The sequence below is a fragment of the Pseudorca crassidens genome, chromosome 8, assembly GCF_039906515.1.
Source record: "Pseudorca crassidens isolate mPseCra1 chromosome 8, mPseCra1.hap1, whole genome shotgun sequence".
Classification (NCBI taxonomy): domain Eukaryota; kingdom Metazoa; phylum Chordata; class Mammalia; order Artiodactyla; family Delphinidae; genus Pseudorca; species Pseudorca crassidens.
In genome coordinates this window covers 51859076-51874227 of record NC_090303.1, presented here as the reverse complement: position 1 = coordinate 51874227, position 15152 = coordinate 51859076, and the positions used below count along the sequence as shown (strand labels likewise).

General features: G+C 37.7%; 1 protein-coding gene across 14 annotated transcripts in view; it reads left to right on the top strand.

Moving 5' to 3' along the window:
- Window positions 1–15152, top strand: part of AKAP9 (A-kinase anchoring protein 9) — a 145801-nt gene that overhangs the window by 129274 nt on the left and 1375 nt on the right. For 10 of the 14 annotated variants that reach the window (XM_067746429.1, XM_067746425.1, XM_067746432.1 and 7 more), the window contains 11 exons: window positions 2075–2294; window positions 3432–3582; window positions 5099–5767; window positions 6003–6208; window positions 6542–6647; window positions 8094–8276; window positions 9350–9550; window positions 10413–10645; window positions 12740–12825; window positions 13982–14132; window positions 14700–14839. In XM_067746429.1, coding sequence (XP_067602530.1) covers window positions 2075–2294; window positions 3432–3582; window positions 5099–5767; window positions 6003–6208; window positions 6542–6647; window positions 8094–8276; window positions 9350–9550; window positions 10413–10645; window positions 12740–12825; window positions 13982–14132; window positions 14700–14839 — 2346 coding nt within the window. Of the gene's footprint in view, window positions 1–2074; window positions 2295–3431; window positions 3583–5098; window positions 5768–6002; window positions 6209–6541; window positions 6648–8093; window positions 8277–9349; window positions 9551–10412; window positions 10646–12739; window positions 12826–13981; window positions 14133–14699; window positions 14840–15152 lie in introns of those variants that run through there. The other 4 variants (XM_067746430.1, XM_067746426.1, XM_067746437.1 and 1 more) reach the window with 2 other exon arrangements.

Below are 15152 nucleotides of genomic sequence, written 5' to 3'. Positions count from 1 at the left end.
CCTGTGGAAACCTCATCCATGTCAAGTATTCCAGAATTCCCCTTCTGCTACTCTGTAGTAATATAGAACACATCTTCCTCTGTGGTACCCTGGAGGTAACCATTGTCCTGATTTTTTAACTGCCTATTTATATATTCCTAAACCACGTAAGTTTAAGGTTTTTCTTGCTCTTGAACTTTATCACTCTGTATATATTTGCGTCTTGTCTCTTTCACCTCTCTATAACATTCTTCTACGTTACCACATTTATCTCTAGTTTATTCGTTTTTGTTACTGTATAGAATTCCCTTGTGTGAATATTTCACAATTTATATATCCATTCTGCGGTTGAACATTTAAGTTGTTTCTACTTTTTAGCTATTAAGTTCAGTCTCTTCTACACATTGTTATGCCATGTTTCTGATGCATACATGCATGAGTCTTCTGGATACATACCCAGGAGTAGAATTGCTAGATCATAGAATACATATCATCAAATTTATTAGACAGTGCCAGACTGTTTTCCGAAGTGGTCATACCAATTTGTGCACTTTCTAGCAGTACATGAAAGTTCTGTTGCTTCACATTTTTGCCAAAAGTTGATATTGTCAGCCTTTCGTTGCCAATCTGGTGGGTATGCGGTGGATTGTTGTTGTGGTTTTAATTTACATTTCTCTAATAACTGAATTGGCTTATTTGTGGTATGATTATTGGCTAGCTGGATTTTTGCTTTTGTGGTATGCTTGTTCAAATCTTTTCACTTTTCAATAGAGGAATCTTAAATTGAGCTGCAGCTGGAAATCATTAGAGATTAAAGTGAAATTTTTCATCATATCTAGTGAAGACACGTACATGTCTTTGTCCTCATTTCTGTTTAATATAAAGGTAGAAACACCTATACTTTTGCCAGTTTTGAAAGTTATACCAGTCTCACATTTGTCATTGAAAAGCTGAAGAATTTAAATATCTTTAAATATTTTAGAGAAAACAGGTATAATGAGGTTACAAATTAAATATATCCCTTATATTTAGACATAGGATTAATTGCAGATTATTTTTGGAGAATTTATTAGTATTTTACTTAACTAAATAGGACCCTGTTGAAAGCTTAGTTAGTATCACATAGATACATATTTATAAATGTAAATCCTTAGACTCTACTCTCTAAGAAATAGTTTTAAAAGTCTCACTTAGCATGAATACTCTAAAGCCAATGTAATTCCTGTCTCATGACATCAGTAATATGAATTGTAATAGGAAGTAATGAACTTTGATAAAATTTTTTAAGTTAAAAATACATTTAGGGTAGAATAGAGAAACAGAAGAACAGAGTTAAAATCACCCCTGGAATCTCCTAAATCCTAAACTAATGACTATTAAAACCCAGGAAATATGTCTCCAGACACATTTCATTGTGCATATGTACATAAGTTTATATTTTTTATAAAAATGGATCCTGATGTATATATTTCATTACATTTTTTTCATTTATTATCCTTAGGGATTTAAATATTTCACTTTGTTTTCATTGTGACAGACATGTAGCAAGGGTTCGGTATGTTTTTAAAGAAAAAACCGTGATCCAAATTGGCGTTTGGACTTCCCACTTTTGTTATAATGAAATTCCTAGGGACTGTCTGCAAAGGAGGGCTGAACAAAACAAGCAAGCAGTGCTAATCATTGTAGTCAGAGTTACGGGGTGACTCCTGCAAGTACTTCGGCTATCAAAAACCATTGGAATTTTTTAGTGTGAGCTATCAAAATTCTGAATGGACAAATATAAATTCCTATTTATAGTATTATGTGAACACCTCAAGGTTTTTTTTTAATTTCAAGTCTTGTATCCAGTAATGAATTGTTAAGTTTTTATCATCCTTATATATTTATACAAAGTTCTGAAATCTTGACAATATAGCACTGTGAGGAAAATATGCATATGCATGTATTTATATAAATAGTTAACTTTGGGGGCTGTAATCTTTTCACATTTACTTTATAGTAATCTCTTAAATAACAAGTCAGTTATTATCAACAAAATGTAAGCCAAATATGAGTTGCTAGATCATATTTTAAATATTAATAATTTTTCATTTAGAACTCTTGGAATATAATATGCAGCAGAAGCAGTCTCAAATGCTGGAGATGCAAGTGGAGCTCAGCAGTGTGAAAGACAGAGCAACAGAACTTCAGGAACAACTGAGTTCTGAGAAAATGGTGGTTGCTGAACTGAAAAGTGAACTTGCACAAGCTAAACTGGAACTAGAAACAACACTCAAGGCACAGCATAAGCACCTAAAGGAATTAGAGGCATTCAGGTCTGCCAGGCTTCCTAATTATAAACCTGTATTAGTGAAGGACTTGGAGTACTTTTGTCACAGACATTGTGCATATCTTACAAAAATGTAACATTGTATATAATATTTAAATAACATAAAACTGTTACTTATAGGAAAAACTACAGTGGAAAGGAAGCACCCAAAATTTTTCCAAATGATAAACTCATGATTAGGTATTTTGGCATATTCTCTACGTGGCTTCAGTTCTGTTTGAGACTTGTTGTTGTATAAGATACATAAATTTGACCTTCATTTTACCACCAAGTAATTTGTAGTGATATTTATGATCCCAATGGAATTCATGGTTTAGTTAGCTAAAATATGCAAAATTTTTTGAAGATAATGCTTGTAAAAAGGATAAATTTGTTGGTGTAAATACTGAGATATTCTGCTTGCCAAGGACACATTACAAGTATAGTCAATTATTTTGAACTTTTTCACACACAAACAATGGTTCTTATGTTAAGTAGAAGTTAAAGGAAATTTTTATTCATATTATTTTGTAACAATAAATTGTTTACAATGGTAAATAATAACTAGTAGTTATATTACTAGAAACAGTTAATTTGACTGAACCCCAGTCAAAAAATCTTTAATCTTTACATGGTTTATATTTTCCTATTAGCAGGTTTATATTTTCCTATTAGCAAGTTTATTTTTTATTATTATTATTTTTTTAATTATTTATTTTTGGCTGCATTGGGTCTTTGTTGCTGCACACAGGCTTTCTCTAGTTGCGGCGAGTGGGGGCTACTCTTCCTTGTGGTGCGCAGGCTTCTCATTGCAGTGGCTTCTCTTGTTGTGGAGCACGGGCTCTAGGCACATGGGCTTCAGTAGTTGTGGCACGTGAGCTCAGTTGTGGCTCACGGGCTCTAGAGCGCAGGCTCAGTAGTTGTGGCGTACGGGCTTAGTTGCTTCGCGGCATGTGGGATCTTCCCGGACCAGGGATCGAACCCATGTCCCCTGCATTGGCAGGCGGATTCTTAACCACTGAGTCACCAGGGAAGCGCCACCTAGTTTATAATATGCCGCCACTTTTCAGTGGAAGCTGTTCTCTGTCAATAATATACTTGGTCAAAGTAGTTTTATGAAAGTTCATTTGTCTCTGTGATTTAGGTTGGAAGTTAAAGATAAAACGGATGAAGTACATTTGCTTAATGACACATTAGCAAGTGAACAGAAAAAGTCCAGAGAGCTCCAGTGGGCTTTGGAGAAAGAGAAAGCCAAGCTGGGACGCAGTGAAGAGCGGGATAAAGAAGAACTTGAGGTATTGTTATCTTTGTCTTTAAATATCTGTGAAAAAATCCACAGTGATAGAAGAGAGACATTCCTCTTCCTATAATGTTGACCTTAGACTCATTATTAGGTATAATAAGTCGTTCACTATGTGTTGAATATTATAATGTTATCTAAAGTATTATCAGGAATTGCTAATGGTATGATCTTTTTTTGTTTTTTTGCATCCAAGGATGCATAGAAACTGTTCTGCTACAGCATGTGTTTTAGGAATTTGAATTAGTGCATATATAATTTGATAAATATGGCAGTTGTGTCTTTTTAACGCAGAAGTAGTTTAGGTTCCTGTTTTCTCCTAGGGAAGGAGAGCAGCGATACTTTTCTGGCAGCAGGAGCCCTTGCTACTATATTTTAAGACGCTGGGCTCTCTCCCAGAGAGGCACACCCGAGCCTTGCACAGCTCACAGCTCAAAGCAGGTTGTACTGCAGGCAGTGCCACTTTAACAGTTCCCCCTGGCTCGGAGCTCTTCTTCTATCCACATAATCCTGGTACTCGCTAGCTCTGTGCTAAAAGACTGTGTAGCCAGAATCCAGATTTTCTGCCCTGTTACTTTTTTGGGTTTTTTGTTTTTTTTTTTAATGTCCACCATGGATGGTAGCCTCCAGGCACAGTGAGCTTTCTACCTAGCAAGGACATGTTATTTCCTCAGGTATTGATTACTATTTTTTTAATCATTACAAATTTTTATAGGTTTTGAGTAGTTTGTCCCTAAACCTGCTCTCCTCATAAGCCCTATTATTTTTAGTTATGTGGTATGGTATTGGAAAATTCAAAGGTTTTCAGGAACTCCCATCACATTATATCAGAAATACTTTTATTTTCTTTTTTTTAACTTTATTTATTTTATTTTGTTTTTATTTTTGGCTGCATTGGGTCTTCGTTGCTGTGCGTGGGTTTTCTCTAGTTGCGGGGAGCAGGGGCTACTCTTCGTTGCGGTGCGTGGGCTTCTCATTGCAGTGGCCTCTCTTGTTGCAGAGCACGGGCTCTAGGTGCATGGTCTCAGTAGTTGTGGCTCGTGGGCTCTAGAGTGCAGGCTCAGTAGTTGTGGCGCACGGGCCTAGTTGCTCCGCAGCATGTGGGATCTTCCGGGACCAGGGCTCAAACTCGTGTCCCCTGCATTGGCAGACAGATTCTTAACCACTGCGCCACCACGGAAGCCCAGAAATACTTTCATTTTTAAAGGTTATTAATCCTAGAAGAAATGTACTCTGCTTCATATTTCTTAACCAGATATGATTAATGTTGGGAGAGAAAATATTACGTAGCTTAGCTCTATTTTGTTGATATTCTTTGATGAAAATCAACTGGCTGTCCAAATAATTACACTCTAACCACTGAAAATACAAGTTAGTAAATTGGATAATCAGTTCTTTTACCAGATACTATCAACTTAGTATTAATAAAGGCACAATTGTATACTTAATATTATTGAAAGTATTCTCCATAATATTACCATAAATTCTTAAATTCAACTTTCTCCTACAAGGATCTGAAATTTTCACTTGAGGGTCAGAAACAAAGGAATATTCAGCTAAATCAGCTTTTGGAACAACAGAAACAACAACTAAATGAATCACAGCAGAAAATAGAATCACAAAGAGTGCTACATGATGCCCAGTTATCCGAAGAACGAGGTCGAAACTTGGAGCTTCAAGTACTTCTTGAATCTGAGAAAGTTCGAATTCGGGAAATGAGCAGTACCCTGGATAGGGAACGGGAATTACATGCACAACTACAGAGCAGTGATGATAGTGGGCAGTCTCGGCCATCCTTACCCTCTGAGGACCTCCTTAAAGAGCTTCAGAAACAGCTAGAGGAGAAACACAGTCGCATAGTAGAATTGTTAAATGAGACTGAGAAATATAAACTGGATTCTTTGCAAACAAGACAGCAAATGGAAAAGGATAGGCAGGTTCACAGGAAGACATTGCAGACAGAACAAGAGGCCAACACTGAGGGACAGAAAAAAATGTATGAGCTTCAGTCCAAAGTGGAAGATCTTCAGCGCCAACTGGAAGAGAAAAGGCAACAAGTTTATAAGTTAGACCTTGAAGGGAAACGACTGCAAGGAATTATGCAGGAATTCCAAAAGCAGGAACTAGAACGAGAAGAAAAACGAGAAAGTAGAAGAATTCTGTATCAGAATCTTAATGAGGTAAATGGACATTTTGTTTTAAAATATTTTTTAAAAGAATACTGTAGCCATGTGATCATATATAATTTTGATATTGGATTAAATTATTTAAATAGCTATGTACAAATCATTTAAAAATGAAATCTATAGAAGTTTATTTGGAATAAAAACAATAACTGTGTTCCCCTAAGAAAGAATGTGATGTGCTATTTATTTTATAATGATTGCTCTTTCTTTTTCTGTCCAAAATTGCCAGCCAACCACTTGGAGTTTAACCAATGATCGAACCAGAAATTGGGTTCTTCAACAGAAAATAGGAGAGACAAAGGAATCAAGCTATCCTAAAATGATTGAAATGAATGGAGGAGGAGCTGGCTATAATCATGAATTAGAAATGATCAGACAAAAACTTCAACGTGTGGCTTCAAAACTACAGCATCTAGCCCAGAAAGCCTCCAATAGGTTAGAATTTTCTGCCTGACCTCTGGAAATGGCATTCTTAGACAAGCTGGACAGAATCTGTCCCTCACTCTTAGCTAGCCAGGGGTGGGAAATTCAAATTTTAAAGTTAATTCATGTTTACATTAGGAGGTGATATTCTTTAACAAAACTCATATACCTGGAAAAAAATATCGTTAACATCCTGACTCAGGGAAAGAGAACACTTAATGTAAAGGAGAAGTAAGAGGTGAAGCAGTGTTGCCTGATGTGTAATGTTTGTGTTAGTCAACACTGCTCCTTGAGATGATATGTTTTGACTTTTTGCCCTTTTTTTTTTTTTTTTTTTTTTTGAAGACTACAGTTTGAAACAGCAGATGATGAAGATTTTGTTTGGGTTCAGGAAAATATTGATGGAATTGTTTTACAACTACAAAAATTAAGTGGCCAGCCAGGCGAAGAGGTAAGACTTTCTAAAAACACTTTGTATAGTATCGAGAGCAAAGATTTAATGGAAATTATATGAATCATTTGAAACTGGCACTGTATTTTCTAAAGAGTTTTAATTATATCTTTTCATTTATTTAAAATAATAATGTTTGCCTTTCCCCAATAGCAGGTAGTGAAAGTTTGAGGGGAAACAAAATTATCATTATTGAATAATTATAATTCTTATTATATTATGAAAAGTTTCTTGAAAGAATAGTCTGTCTTTTACCCTCACCACTCCATGAAACCACCCTCAGGATGCTACCAGTGTGTTGACAATTGACTAATCTGGTGAATCTTTTCAGTCCCTGACATTCTTGGCTTCTTTGTAGCATCTGACACTTTTGACCTCTTCCATTTTAAATACCCTCTCTTTCCTTTCCTTTTGTGTTAATATTCTCTCATTTCTTCCATTTCTTTCATCAATCATCTTCATGAGTTCTTCTTATGCTCATCCATTTTTTCCCTCTAACTGAAAGCTCATTCATTCCACAGCCTGAATTCTCAGTAGACTTAATTATTGAACAGATACTTACATTGGGCACCTACTGTGTGCCAGGTACTATACTGGGTTCTGGGGCTATAGTGAACAAATCTGGTAAAAATCTCACCTTTATGGAGCTTATCTTCTTGTAGACTATGGTTCTATTCTGAAACCTTTGTCCTGTGGTCCAGGTTTATATTTTCACTTAGTTATGAGACATCTTTCCTTGGGGAAACATACCCCATAGTGACCCCTTTAGGAATCTCACAGGCACAATCCAAACTGAGCATCGTCTTCCTTTTCTCCTTCCTGTCCCAAACCCACATTTTTGGTCATGATATCATCCAGTTTAGACAGTTGAAAGTCACCCTAGACCCTTTCCTTCATTCTTACTTGCACATCCAAGCAGTCACTAAGACCTGTGCCCTCTTCCTCCTAAGTGCCTTTAGTCATTGCCTGCATTCAGGCCTTCAGCATTTCTCACCTGGACTGTTGGCAGTAACTTCCTGATGTGTCTGCCTGACATCAGGATCTTTCTCCTCTAATTTACTCTACTTTGCGCAGTACTATCAAAGGAATCTTTCTCACACGTAAATTTTGTTTATGGCATGCTACAGCCTAAAGCCTTTCATGGCTCTTCACTACCTACATTTAGGTCTATTATCCATAAAATGAAAGCAACGTTTAATCTTAACGGGTGTGTTTTAGCTCCTTAAAAGCAACACACTCACACTCAAGCCTTTGTGCCTTTACATGTGCTCTTCCTTCTGCTTAATATGCCCTTCTTTCCTGCCTAGTAGAGTCCTACTTATTATTTAAGACACAGCTCAAGCACTATTTCTTCATGAAATCTGTTGTTCTCAGTGACTTCACATTTTATATGCATTATTTGTAAAAGTTTGTGCTTATATGACCTTTTGCCATTTTGTCTTTTAGCCTACCTTAAGGTCCCCAAGTACTTCTTGTGGCTCATTAACTGAAAGACTACTAAGACAAAATACTGAGCTGACAGGACATATCAGCCAACTGACTGAAGAAAAGAATGATTTAAGAAACATGGTTATGAAGCTGGAGGAGCAGATCAGGTGTTATCGACAGACAGGAGCTGGCAGAGATTATGTACGTCTGTTTTTATCATGGCAGCATACTAAGCATCTGATTCTTAGTAGGATCACTGGAAAATTTTATAAGAATGACAGTAATAATAATAGCTATTATTTATTTATGGGGAGCCTTCTCTGCCAGATTCTGGGTTATATATGTTCAGAATCTCTTATCCACACCCTGCCTTGCACTTCAGAAAACTGAAGTCAGTAGTCAAACCAAGATATACTTATCTCCAAAGCCAAGTACTTTGCTACCTATGGACCGATTGCAGATACATGTGAAGAAGTGTTCACATGTGCATTCTGCCTGTTCTTGTCAGTTATTTATCAGTAATTGTGTTCATAACTAAAGTGGAAAATGCCATTAAATTACATATTTCAGTCTAATAAACTACTCTGGGAATTTATTTAAATTTTTTCCATTTAAAAACTACAAAATACTAAATTGCTAGCTCCGTTACCATCCAATATAAAGATAGGAAGGACCTGTAAGACCAACTATGTGGTCAGATGCATGATAACACATCCACACAGCTTCTATAGAGACCCACTTCCCTATGTACAAGTTGGGGTTTTTTTCCCCACTTCTCCAGTGTACTTTTTCAGGCACAGGCTCAACATTTGAACCCAGATGGTCCATTTTTAAAGTCTACAAAAAAAACAAGCAAAAAAACGGAAATTCCTTGGTGGTCAGTGGGTTAGGACTCTGCACTTTCACTGTTGTGGCCTGGATTCAGCCCCTAGTCGGGTAACTAACATCCTGATAACCTTTAGTGAAGCACGGCCAAAAAAAAAAGTCTCTAGACTTTTTTAGTTGAAAGCTCTACTAATCCAAACATCTTCTCTGGGGCCAGGCTTTCACACAGATTTTTAGTTGTAAAGTTAATCTACTCAGCAAGGTCATAAACTTAAAAGTTAGTGGATATTCTTTAATGTCAGTTGAGATTGGCTTTGAACTTCCCTGTCTGAGGTTGGAAAGCTGAGCATTCTATAACCCTCATAGGGATACCTTTAATATGTTTAATTCAGATTCTTCTTCAGAAACTTGTTCTTTAAAATCATGTAAGTAGGCTCTGGCCTCTGCAGTCTTCTAGGTTTTCATTCAGTGGTGGCCCCAACATTGAAGCCATCATTGCTTCAGAAAAAGAAGTCTGGAACAGAGAAAAGTTGACTCTCCAGAAATCCTTGAAACGGGCAGAAGCTGAAGTGTACAAACTAAAAGCTGAACTAAGAAATGAAGCTTTACTTCAAAATCTGAGCCCTGACTCTGAGCATGCCACTGTAAAGGTAGGAGACATCTTCCATCTAAATGTATACTAGAATTGGTCCTCTGCTTTTGCCTTATTTCATCTATCACTAACCTTAATTGTCAGACTAAAGAATTTTAGGTGGCACTCAGGCTGTGTCTCTAGGTCTCTGTACTCAGTCTGTCATTGAATGCAGATCTCTAGCTGGTCACAAAAAAATTGTGGTGAAGCATGTCCGGGTTTGGGACAAGATTAAGTTCTATTAATGGTCACAGAGGCAGCACCTTGAGCTCATGGTCCCACTTCCCACAGTCTCATCCCTAAAAGACCAACAGAAAGTTAGCTTTTCAACTCCCAACAGAAGCTCTCTACTACTGTCGATATTAGAGGATCATGCTCTGTAAGTGGTAAGCCCTCTGAATAGTCTAATGACTAATGATGAATATTGTAGTACAACTACCTTAATCAGTTAACATAAAATCCAAAAAAAAAACAAGGAAAGAAAGAAAATGTTTGGAATATTTATTCCAGCTATGGAGTGAACATAAATTTATGACTCTTAAAGGGACAGAAAACATTAACATTGAAAAAGTTAAATAGATCAGTGATGATACTAATAAAGTAGCTCTATACAATTAAAAAAACTCCGGTGATGATGCAAAGACAAAAATTTTTGCAATGAATGTGATTAATAGGAGCTATCCATTCACTAAAGGGAGGCAGAAGTATAAAGGTTTAACTTTACTTTTTACCTTTGTTGATAAAGTAGAAAACAGTGATAGGGTACCTGCCATTCTACTACTGCCACTTTTTTAAAATAAAGTCTAGGTTATCTTCCCCTAGAGAACAGTTGGAATAACTTCTTAATAATGTCTTTATGTTTTTCTTTTCTTTAATCATAGAGAATTTATGGCAAATACCTGAGGGCAGAAAGTTTTCGGAAAGCTCTCATTTATCAAAAGAAATACCTGCTTCTGTTGCTGGGTGGGTTCCAGGAATGTGAGGATGCCACCCTGGCTCTGCTTGCCCGAATGGGGGGACATCCGGCCTTCACGGATCTAGAGGTGATCACCAGCCGTCCAAAGGGCTTCACCAGGTTTCGGTCAGCTGTCAGAGTGTCCATGGCAATTTCGAGGTAAAATACTTGAAAGAAAATGCATTTTAATAGACTTTCTAAAGAGATTAGTTATTTTCAGTTCTCTCTCTTTTCTCTGCCCGTTGTGCTCCATATTCATATAGTATAAGACACTTGCCATCACTGAAACATGCCTACTTCTCTCTAGGTTTTCATCCTTTAGTCAGGGATACTTTATGTTATACTATAGAGAGCCTATGAGAAGGGCCCTCCCAGAGGCAGGCAGCCAGTGATTCGGCTGGGACATCCAATCTGGGTTGTCTCTCTTTTCTTTTTTTAATTTATTTATTTATTTAGTCTCTTTTTTTTTTTTTTTTTTTAATCTGAATAAGTCCATGAACTAGTTCAGACATATAAATAAAAGACATCATGAGAGAGAAAAATGTTTTTTGAAAAGTTACTTAGGCTGACATACGTTCATTTTCTTCATTACTAAAATAACCCACTCTCACAGCCCAGCTACAGAAAGCCCTGGCCTGACTCTGCATTGGACTGTGCTGTTGCTTTTGTCACTCCTGCTCTGGTAGTTCCAAGCTAGGAACTCTGGTGCTAGCTGGTTATACCCAGACACCTAGATACCTTCTCCATGCTTCTTCTCCCTTTTACTTCTGTAGGAGCCAGACAGTCTCAAAGGAAATTTTTTTTTTTAAGTATTACCCAATTCCGTTATATTCAGGTTATTTACAAGTACCTCAAAAGACCACGAAGGCAGAATAAGAGGTGTGATTTATGTTTTTGTGTGCTGGGTAGCATCTGCTGGCTTTCAGCTCCTTACTGCCCTTCTAGGCCAGCCTCCATACTGCCAGGGGCTTACAGCCTGCGGATTGTGTCTCCCAGACTCCTTGCCAAATGGCATCCTTTTTGGTTCTGTCTTTTCTTGGCAGTAGCATAAGAATTAGAAGGTTGGAGAAAGCAAAGAGCTTTCCTTCCTCATCTTTTCCTTTTCCTTTGTCATCTTTCATTCCCTTCATCACCTTATACAGCTTGTACAGGGTTAAGTGCTGGGAGATGCATTGATAAAGAAAAAAGACATAATCCCTGCCCAAATCCCTGAAGGCAGCTCACTTTCTAGTGGGGCATACCAATATGCACATAACTTAGGAGACACTAAATGACAGATCACAGGAGTTAGCTATTAATTTCGATTTCAAGAATTCGGGAAGGCTCCATGAAAGCCAGTTGCCATTGAAGGACTTCACTTTTTCACCCTCTTTTTCTTGACCTCTTATATGTTTATTGTATTTTGACCCTCCTAAAACTGAGCCTTGAAAATAGTTGGAATTAAGAAGTCAAACCTGGTGCTCCAGAAAGCTCTTTGGGCTAGGACGGGGCAGGCAGCAACTTGCTACAGCTGGGCTGTGACACAGCCTCCCCTGTTCCTTTTGAAGCCATCACTGCTTTTCATCCCTGATTACATGGCCTCACTCCTTTTCCAGTTTTCCCTGCTCTCTCTTACTGCCAATTTAAGGGTCTTTCTGTTCTCTTTCCATCTCATCTCCCCTTTAGTCTCCATTCTTCTTCTTTTCATTTCTTCTCACCCTTTCTTTGCCCATCCAATTAACCTTTTCTGCTTTTGCTCTTCATCTGTTATTTTATTTTATTTTATTTTATTTTTTGGCGGTACGCGGGCCTCTCACTGCTGTGGCCTCTCCCGTTGCGGAGCACAGACTCCAGACGCGCAGACTCAGCAGCCATGGCTCATGGGCCCAGCCGCTCCGTGGCATATGGGATCTTCCCGGACCGGAGCACGGACCTATGGCCCCTGCATCGGCAGGCGGACCCTCAACCACTGCACCACCAGGGAAGCCCTGCTCTTCATCTCTTTATGTCCCATGTACCTCTAAAACCAGAACCTGGTACTGGCAAAAGAAGAGACCTCTGGTGCCTCATGGGAAGCCCTGTTCTTCTGTTCCAGTCAGTTTTGCCACAAACCAGGGGACATTTGCATAATCTTAGATAGGCAGTCATGTGATTATATAGAAATTTGTTCTGCATTCATATTTAAACGTATGACTTGATTTTTGTTGCAAGTGTATGTTTATACTCTTTACTCTATAGATGTTCTGTGAAATTTTTTCTTGGGATCTTTTTTAGAATGAAATTTTTGGTTCGACGGTGGCATCGAGTCACAAGTTCTGGTTCCATCAATATTAACAGGGATGGCTTTGGATTGAATCCAGGTGAAGTCAAAATAGAATTTTTTCTTATGTTGATGATGCTCTAAAATTACTGCACGTGTAATACCTTCCAAATAATGTGTTCTGGGACCTGTGTTGTCCAAAGACAAAGCCCTTATAACTAACAAAGCTGGGGACCTTGCTGTTCTAAAGAGTAATAAGAGCTGATATTTATGGAGCACTTAGTTCACACTAGGCCCTGCTTTTTTCCGTGTATTCTCATAATCCTATGATGTAAGTACGGTTACTATTCTTTTTACTTTACAGACGAAAAACTGAGGCATGGAAAGCATTTGTCATTTGTCCCAAATTACCCGGTAGGAAGTGGTAGAGTCAGCAGCAAACCCTGACAGTCTGGCTCCAGAGCCCACTCTTTGCACAACTGCGTTTAAGGCTCTGGTTCAAGATAGGATTGCTGTTACTCTAGTATATGAAAGTTTTGATTTGAAATTTTCACAATTTAGCAATATTCAAACAGGTTTCTGTTTTCCAGTAGGTGATATAACAGTTAAAATTCCTTCTCTCTACACTGAAACATTAGGGCTTCAACATTTCAGGCAAAAGGATGAGGTCAAAAGCTGGGGAGCACACAGAATTATAGACACACAGCATATCTATATGTATTGGTAGTACACCACTTTTACATGTTTTACACAGAGAAAGAGGAAAATATATGTGGTACTCTAAGCAAAATGTTTTTGAAATACGCCTCCTTATACTGAAACAGATGAAATTTGTACCATAATGAATTCTGTGTTGTAAGTTAGCATATCTTGGTTTCAAGTTTTTTCCAGTAAAAGCCAGTATACTAGAGTGATAAAAGGACTTGGCTGTATTCATCTAATATTTTTTATCCACATTGCCTTTTCTGTCAAACCACACACAGACACCCCTCACTTCACCTCTAGTTAAAACTAAGAAGCGGTCTTTAAAAACTAAAATAGTTTATTTTCTTAGAGGTGTAGTTCCAGATTATCAGAAATACTAATATCCAAAGGTAAATGAAACAAGCTGTACTATTGTTTCTCTCCTGTAGCAAGAATAATTGAAAGTGACTATACATAGGAGATAGTAGTGTAGTACAGTATAGTAAGTCTTTTGAACCCTTATCCATTTTGTAGAAATTTTTCAAGGGCTTGCTATTTTTTTTCTTTACAAGGTACATTTTGGATTACTTTAGGTGCCGAAAAGACTGACCCATTTTATCATTCTTCTGGTGGGCTGGAGCTATATGGAGAACCAAGACATGGTACATATCGCTCAAGATCAGATCTGGACTATCCAAGGTCTCCTTTACCATTTCAAAATAGGTAAGAATTTGATGAAATCTATACTAATATACTAATACTTAACAGAGAATGAAGGACAGTGTTAGGGCTTTGACTTCTTTGCATTGAAATAGCTAAATGTGTCTTTAGTTATGTATTAGTTACATAATCTAAAGCTCAGGATCAAAAACAGTTTTTGAATTTGTAACTGGTTTCCAAGGGTATAGGAAGCAGAGCTGATCAAGTGTTATTTAGTATGTATGCTGTGGCTAGACATTGAGAAAGGTATTAACTAAAATTGAGAGTCTGGAATTCTGAAAACACCTCTAAAGTTTGCAGGGCAAGATGCATTTATACATATGCAGCCTTTATTGATGGCCTCTGCGACAGGCAGTGTACTGGATGGACATTCTTTTGATGACTTAGTAGCTGCTTTGAATTTATCGAAGAGTTTTTTCCTTTCCACATGATTCAGACTCAGTAGTATGGGGTATATAGATTGAGCAGTGTACAAGTGGTCTACCTTTTGAGGGCAGGGTCGTGGTAGGCTGAGTTACTTGTATTGTTTCTGGATAATTGGGATTCATGTTTGTATTTTTAATCTCATAGGTACCCAGGTCCTCCAGCTGATTTAAATCCTGGTTCCTTAGCATGTTCTCAGCTTCAGAATTATGATCCTGACAGAGCCCTGACAGATTATATCACTCGGCTAGAGGCACTGCAGAGACGACTTGGAACTGTACAGTCAGGTACCCTCAGGTTAACCAAGTATTGGCAGCACCATAGTGCTTGATAGACCCGGAACACTTTCTCTTTCTGAAATGCCTTGACCTTCCTCATTAGGATAATCAAATCTTACAGTTCAGTGCCTGAGTTACCAGGCTAGACTTTAGGAATTTAAGACAAAACATGATTTATCACCCTGGATCCCATTCTCAGCCCCCCAAAATTTCTGCTCATCTCATTGAAAAGATTGATTAGGGGAAATGCACGACGAGCACCAATGTGCAAAGTACTCTGAAGCTTACACAGTCTGCTAGAGAACTTGTTCCTAAGTAATAC